The sequence below is a fragment of the Plasmopara halstedii genome (genome assembly GCF_900000015.1).
Source record: "Plasmopara halstedii genome assembly, contig: Scaffold_2386, whole genome shotgun sequence".
Lineage (NCBI taxonomy): Eukaryota > Oomycota > Peronosporomycetes > Peronosporales > Peronosporaceae > Plasmopara > Plasmopara halstedii.
Window position 1 is genome coordinate 1,009,568 of NW_020189293.1, and position 7,891 is coordinate 1,017,458.

Below are 7,891 nucleotides of genomic sequence, written 5' to 3' on the forward strand. Positions count from 1 at the left end.
TGTGACATCAGCGGAGATTTCAAGGGTCATGTATTGGTCGTACACGGCACGATCGAGCTTCGACATGGTTTTGTAATTGAATAGGAAAGTGCTTAAGTGTCGATCTCCACGGCAAATTGCGCAATGGTAGCCAAAGATCGTCGCACCAGCATCTTGGGTGGGACGACATCTAAATATCTTTTCGTAAGGAAGTACTGATGAGTTGTGTTGAAGAGGTCAGCTCACTTTTTACATTTAGAGTTTAGGTTTATGAAAATTTGCATAATTTTGCACAATAACAGACTTTAATTAGTCTTGAAAGAAACCTTTAATACATGATATGCTGTAGGCTCTTTGATCGACGCGCTAATCGTCACGCCAATGAAATTTGATTTTTGTGGAAGATACTGTCTAGATTAAATCTGCTCTTGAGTAAACGTATGGTGAGAAAAATTGTTGAGAGGATACAGACAATGAGCTTTAATTGTAAGTGCAGCAGTTGCTGCATCATGAAGAACAGAGTGAAAATATGTCGTCGTCAAACATGTTCTGGTAGGCAAATGATCGGTTCTGATTAAGTAAAAGAGTGGATTTTTACCATGTATATTAAATAGCACGTGCAGTAAGTACGCCAAACTTAACATTAAGTAGTACTGTGTTTATTAGTTATAAAAGACCTCAACCTACAAAACAAACTGAGATACAGCATTACCCGTGTGAGAGCGGAGTGCTACAAATGATGTGCAGCATCTTGCTCATGGCAGGGCAAGCGTAGCTACAAAACGATTTGAATTTCTCGTCTTCAATGGCCAGACCAGAAAATTTAGACTGGGGAAATATTTTTTATATTTTGTTAAGCCCCCGAAGACAGTCGATGCTCGAAAGAAGTCATAGCATTTTGGAGGATATTTTTGTGTAACACAGTTAGTCAACCAGAGACTAGTGATCGCGCTCGTACAGGATGAGAGATTCTTGTCTTTTAAGACCAACGGCATTCCATGCTGTAGAATTTCTCTGCAGCGGAGCTACCGTAATTCTTTGCTTAGAGGAAGATTGCTAAGGTCACCGACATTACGTTCTTTACAAGAACCAGTTCGAGTGTAGCGAATCACAATCCGCTACGTCCAAGAGTACTTATAACCTTAGCCAAGGTAAAGACGATCTTCCGCTTGAAACTGAAAGTGTATTTAATCGTTCTAGTTGCGGCTGAGCCGCCTATATCTAGAACCTTAGTTTCCTCTAATAAATATGCATTACTACTGGCAGTCTTGCCACGTAGTGGCTTCTTGTGACGGTGTAGCCACACCATTGTTTGATTAAAACATTTGTATAATCCACACCTTTGTACGGTCACACCATCTTGTGTGACCCGCCCTTTCATACAAATATACGTGTAACTCCGTTACCCTCTGGATACATGTAACCATCTTACATCCTCCCCCATCAAAATTGTGAATACCAACAATTCACATTTAACTGTCGACTCTCGCGTGTCTGAGCAACGTTACGCTCATAAACACAACCTTGAACACTCTCCGCTCTATGAGCTCTGTGTCTACGACACTCAAAACACCCAGCCTAGCTGGCTCTGAGGGCACCCGCAGGCAAAAACCTTCTTTGCATCTCGGACCGTACGTCCGCGGTTTCACAAGAAGCACATCATAAACCCTCGGCAACAGAGCGCCACCGCCGCGCCCGCCTCGAGCGACAGATTTCCTCTTCATGGTTTTGAAGGAAGTTGACAACGAGTCGAACACTCCTTTTCCAGCATGGGAAGACGAAAAAGGGAAGGTGCTATTATTACCAATCGCATCCACAAGGGATAGGAGCAGCAGTTGAAGGCTGCCCGCAGGGCGGCTTCCATGCGCTCGTATCCACGTTCAGTCATAGACCCTCGTGTAAAATATGGTATCCGATCGGCGGACCCCGCTATTAAAGGAAAAGACGCGATCACTCGATCGTCAGGCGTCTACAAACTTGGGCCTAGGACCACTACACAAGATGAGCTTGACCAGCGGGAAGCTCTCCGAGCTCGCTTTTTAGTACCCGCAAGAAATCTAAATGGAAAGTTACCGCGCTAAACTTGAAGCTCATAGAGGAGGCGCTCCTTTACCCGCAATGCGAACTATTCCTGTACTGCTCACCCCTGGCAAAATCACTGCAGATGATTAAATGCCCTTTAAGCGATGGGTGCGGCGGCACCGAAAACTTTCCTCGCTGTGAAACATACAGCGGAATCACAAGGATGTGGACGAGAGTCTAGAACGCCATCTTTGATTTGAGTTTGCCAAACTCAAGGCGCAACGCCGACTTTCTGCGTATTGTCGCTCTGTGACCTACGGAAAGATCCATCGCGCTCCCGCTACCCCTGTGATTTCTCAAACGGGTGAGTCTACGACCGCAGCAGCTCAAGGCCATAGTTTGACCTCAGTTCATGGTCCTCCGGATCCCGGACTACTGCCGAGAAGCGTGGGGCGCACGACGACGCGAAGCGTCATGATCCTTCTGATCATAAGCGTCTACGATGTCTGGGCAGCGTCACCTCAAACTCCCACGAGTTCTCGGAGTCTGGGTATCCCCGCCCCTTCACAAGATTAAGTCAACGACGTCGACCCACAAGGCGTTCCACGTGATAGTGCCTTTCTAGGAATCGGCGTCGATGCCGAAATGATGGCAGCTTCGAGCTTAATTATGGTGTCGTATGAGGAGACTTGCTCTCACGCACCATTCCTGAGGCATGCTTCGAACGGAAGAAGCCGTTAATGATATCCCTTTGCTCCTTGGGCAGGAGCCATTGGCGTGTTACGAAGTATTTGGTTCCCGGAGCCAGATCGATCTCATGACGCACACCTCGGTCGGGAGGTAGGGCCGACGGTGGGTCTTTGGGGACGACGTCTTGCAATTCTTTTATTAAAGGATAGTACGGATCCGAGGATTTTTTCAGGACTGAAGATCCACTGCGTGTGCTCAGCACCCTCTTGGTGACCTCCAGGACACTTTCATCCAGAAGCGATGACGAGTTGATCTCCTACTCCGGTCGTATAAAGACCACTTCGGCAATTCGCCTGCCTTCAAGGCACCGCCGAAATCTTTGAGGGACATCTTGTCTAGCTCAAGAGGGTCCTCCACAGCAGAAACAGCCTTGAGGTTGACGTTACAATTTCCACCCCGTCATACCGTTGACGAGGGTTTATAGCTGTGCGAGATCGTCTACGGTAATAAAATCCTAGGTCAGGGTGGACACCCGGCGTCTTGCAGTGAGACTCCTCAAAGATATTTTACGTCTTGCCAATGATGCCTTGGGCCTCGTCCGAACATTCTACTATTGGCAAGCAGCAGCTGCTTCGTAACGTGAGCAGTGCTCAGTGGATTACTTGCCACTCCACGTGCATCACTGGGGCCTCGCCCTCGATACTTTGGCCTTGGCCAACCATGCCACTCTTGGCATGCAACAACGACTTTGATACTTGTACAGTGCTCAGTGGTTGACGTGCCACTCCACGTTTAGCCCGCGAGCCATGCTCGGGACTACTGTCCGATACTTCTTCGGTGTTCGACAACTCGGATACTCCGATCTCCAGCACGTTGACTGTCCCGGTCCAGTGCCCGCGCCTATAGTTTTTTTTCTCATGGTAGTGGTGGGTTCATGACTCACCAAAGCTCCACCAAGAGACGTGCGCGTAGCGCCCAAAGTCTTCGCTCTTCAATCGATCCTTAGCTCATGGTGTTCCAGCCATGCCGCACCAAGGATGAGGTCATACCTTGAATCCAAGTCTAAGACTAAGCGGTGTTTCACGCTTTCAAAGTCAAGATACCTGAGACCGAGGTCCACAAAGACCCTCGGCACAGTGATACAAGTCCTCGTTGCTAAGCGAACAGTGATGGTGCCACTTGACCGCGCTTCCAGCGCTTCAGCATACAGCTGACTTCCTTCGATCGTGGAGCGTCAAGCATTATAACCCGACATCCCGGAGTCGATGAGGATTATCCATGGCTTCTCAAGGCCCTTCACGGTTGCTTTCGCGACCAGCAATCCCGGCTTTCATACACGCTCCGTGTTCAAGAGCGCGAAGCTCTTCGGGGCTGGGCTCTGCTTTTCGCTACCTCTTTGAGGCTCAACAGATCTCAGATCTCCCCAGTAGGGCGCCTCGCGCCTATTGGGTGTTCTCGTTTCCCCGCAACAAACCATTCTGGTTTGAAGTGGGACTTCGCTTTGACGAACTTTTACGCACCTTGCGCACGAAACAACCAGTCCGACGGTGATGGGGGTCTCCTTAGACAAAACACAGTCGGGTGATCAAGCCCTGCTCGGCCGCTCGGAGCTCTCTTTCCTCTTTCTCAGCATAGCTGATATCCATTGGCTCAGATCCATTCCACGAGCTCTAAGGGTGTGCATTCCAACCAAGTTGTGTCGACTTGAAGTTGAATTCGCCATTAAATGCCATGTTCACCGATTCTTAAAAAGAAGACCAATGCACACGGAAGATTTCCATACTGGCCACGCCAGTGCGAAAGTCCTCGATAAAGACGGTCACTGCGACCGCCACGGGGAGAGGATCGGCTGCCATCCCAGCAATGATGGTGATTCTTCTTCTCCACTCTTGGAAACGCGACTGCACGCGATATGCCAGATTAGGCGGCGAGAACACTCGCTTAAACTGACGCTTCTGCTTTTTCCAGGAGGGAGAGGCAGCTCTGACAGAAGCACCGCACGAGAGTGCCTATTCTTGCGCTCGGCCCCAGAGCTTGAAGATAGCTAGCGCCACGCGCTGTTGCTCGTTTTGGACCATGGCGGATGCCATAGCCGTTTCGGCCTCTCTCACCCAAAGCAAAAGATTCTCTCTATACTTACCCTCATCAGTTCTTACGCTCACCATGAGCGGCTTGGTTCGGAAAGAATAATCCGGCGTTGACGGCGGCGTCACGGACGCAGTCGAAGCTGACAGTTTCTGCTGTAAATGCTTTAACAGAGAATTTTCATACTTTCAAAACGCCTCAAGGCGCGCGCTTATCGCCTCGGGCCCTTGCGCAACAAAGTTCTCTGCGCCTTCAGGGCCCAGCGGGGACATCAGCTTATTTAGCCCGTCATGCATGCCCTGGGGCAAATAGGAGTATCCTTCCATCCTCACAGAGGATAAGTCGTAACGACTCAGGCGTATATTGAATACAAGTGCTACCAAGTGCAGCGGGGCTGTCGTAGCTCTATGGTTAGAGACACTTTACTAAGGGCATTACCATTAGGTTCTTTACAAGAACCAGTACGAGTATAGCGGATCGCAATTCGCTACCTCCAGGAGTACTTTAAACCTTAGCCAAGGTAAAGACTCTCTGCCGTTCAAAATTAAGGGTGTATCTAATTGTTTTAGTTTGCGGCTGAGCCGCTAATATCTAAAACCTTAGGGTTTTCTAATTAATATAGTGATACCTAATAGATATGCATTACAACTGGCAGTCCTGCCACGTAGTGGCTTCTTGTTACGGTGAAGCGACACCATTGAGTGATTGAACCACCTTGTGAATTTAACACCTTTGTACGGTCACATTATCTTGTGTGACCCGCCCTTTCATACAAGGGTACGTGTAACTTCGTTCCGCTTTGGGAACACTTAATCCCGTTACATTCTCAATGTTTATCTGGAAGCTTAACAGAGCATTCGACACTTCAACCAGTGTGTCCGTAGCGAACGCACGGATACGGTACCAGCATTGGTATCGGAGCTTTCTACAGCTATGCAAAGTCCAGTTCGTTGCTATCAGTGACAAACAAACGTCATCTGTTAGTCCCTTCCTATCTTTGATAGAGTCGCTCTCATTTGGGTCGAATTCAATTGAAGTCGTTCTAACGTAGAATGAACGAGCTCATCTCTCTGTTCCTATTAGCAATCGATATTCACTCGCGTGGTCTCTGTTGATCGGTCCTGCGTAGGAGCTCGTACATTTATGTATATCAACCTCAAAGAGAGACGTCGGCTTGCGGGGCGTCGATTATTCATATGACCATAGATTCTGGCTAGCATTTACAACGACACTGTCAGCAACTGAGGAACTACGTGTAACATCCATGAATTAGCCAGATCCTACCGCGTCGGACGCGCTCGTTAAGCCTCCAATTATGTAACTTGTGCGACAAAGAAGATGTTTTTCGCATTAACGGGACACTTGCCGCACACATAAAAGATGTTAAGTGAACGCGGAACGTCTCTCTCTGTACGAGGCTTACTGACGACGAGGTTCCGCACATAAGCAACAGATTAAATCTGGCACATCAAGCGTATGATAGGCGCTACAAGCATTGAAGTTGTCGCTCCAGACGAAATATCGTCCTAATTACTAATTTGGCTTATCAAGCAAAACAGCTCTCCATGCTGCGACAAAGCCCTTGCGCGTCATTGCATACCGGCTTTACGCTCGGGCAGAGTGCGAAATGTTTGCTCGAATGGGGCTTCGCGGGCGCTATTTGATTTTTCAAGTCATCCTACTTTAGAAGTACCGCTCAGAGAACCAGCAGCTAAATAAATTTGTACTTTCCACCGAACACGATCCTCGGTACAGAATAATGGCAAGAGTCCCGAGATTTATTGTATTCGTTAGGTAAAGAAGGCACGTCACCACAACAAATTTGTGACATGCAAACCCGTCTCAGTGGCGAGGACGTCTGACTTAATTGCCAAACTTTGTAAATGAGTAGCATAGACGAACACGTCGAGGTAGATGCTGACATCGGCCCTGCATATTTATGTGAGCATGATTGTGCAGCTAACGTCAAAATTTTAAACTTACGAAAGGTGTCATTCAACTCATTTCCGATCACGACCAGTTATGAGCGCAACTTGGTTTGTAAACCCGAATATCGTACGTGAGATAGGCAGCAACGTTTGGAAATACCATTTAGCTCACTATAGAAAAATGCTGTATTCCGTCGGTCTCTGGAATTTACGTATCGCTTTTCACATCATGGCCTTCCATTTTCGCATCGCTTTTTCGCACCCTGGCCCTCAGCCAATGCGTTGTGCAATCGGCGCATGACTTTCAATAGTCAGGTAAAATTTTCAATTTGTTTCAAAGTGCGGCAGGGTTTGTATTATCAAGCCTAAGTTTTAGGCGATCCCTCTTCCGCCAAGTCCGAGACTACTTCGTGGCGGTTTCATCAGAATACGGAAATCAATTAAGCCATGTTCGAGTATCAGGTGCGAGTCTGCAGAGCCGTGATCTGGCAATTCAGCGTCAACTGGAAACGAAAGAGCATTTTATTTGTCTCTCGACAAAAGACCCTTGCTTCATGTACGCATTCACGCGATTGATGCGTTTCGTCTGGCTATCTATTTAGCATCGACAGTGGGTATGTTAAATCTAGTGCCAAAAATTTTGAGCAAAGTTCACCAGAATTTCATTGTGAAGCGCGTATCTAGGTTACCGTAGTGCCGTTACTTTTATAAGGCCTAAAATGAAGTCCATATTTCTAAAGCAGGGTAGACACCGGCTAATCCCTCGCCGATCATATGCGGCGAGGGATTAGCCCGTTATCACATTTCCCATGTGCGCTCATATTTGTTTAAGATAAAACGATATGTGTTTAAACTTTGATGCAGCAGTCGACAAACTATCCAAACGTGCCAAATACATTCCAACGCAGTCAACTGCTGATGTGCCAAGTATAGCCAGATTATTTTTCGATGAAGTCGTTAGCCATCATGGATTGCCCGCAGTTATCATCAGCGATCGGGATTCAAAGTTTACAAGCGGATTTTTGGAAGTCATTGATGAAAGTAATGGGAACCAAGCAGTTAATGACGACTGCTGGAAGAGCTCAAGCTGATGGAGCCAGCGACAAAATTGAACCTTGGAAGATTCGTCACGCTGTCAAGTATCGTACCTTGGAGAAGATTGGGCAGATCATCTTGCGACGATAGAA

The 7,891-nt window shown here is 47.6% G+C and overlaps 1 protein-coding gene across 1 annotated transcript; it reads right to left on the bottom strand.

Moving 5' to 3' along the window:
* Positions 1-5,855: 5,855 nt before the first annotated feature.
* On the bottom strand, positions 5,856-6,151 carry PHALS_03647 (uncharacterized protein; the record flags this gene model as incomplete). Its single annotated transcript, XM_024717896.1, has 2 exons — positions 5,856-5,989; positions 6,061-6,151. The coding sequence occupies 2 exons, from the start codon at positions 6,149-6,151 to the stop codon at positions 5,856-5,858; spliced, it is 225 nt and encodes a 74-aa protein (XP_024583348.1).
* Between the last annotated feature and the right edge of the window lie 1,740 nt (positions 6,152-7,891).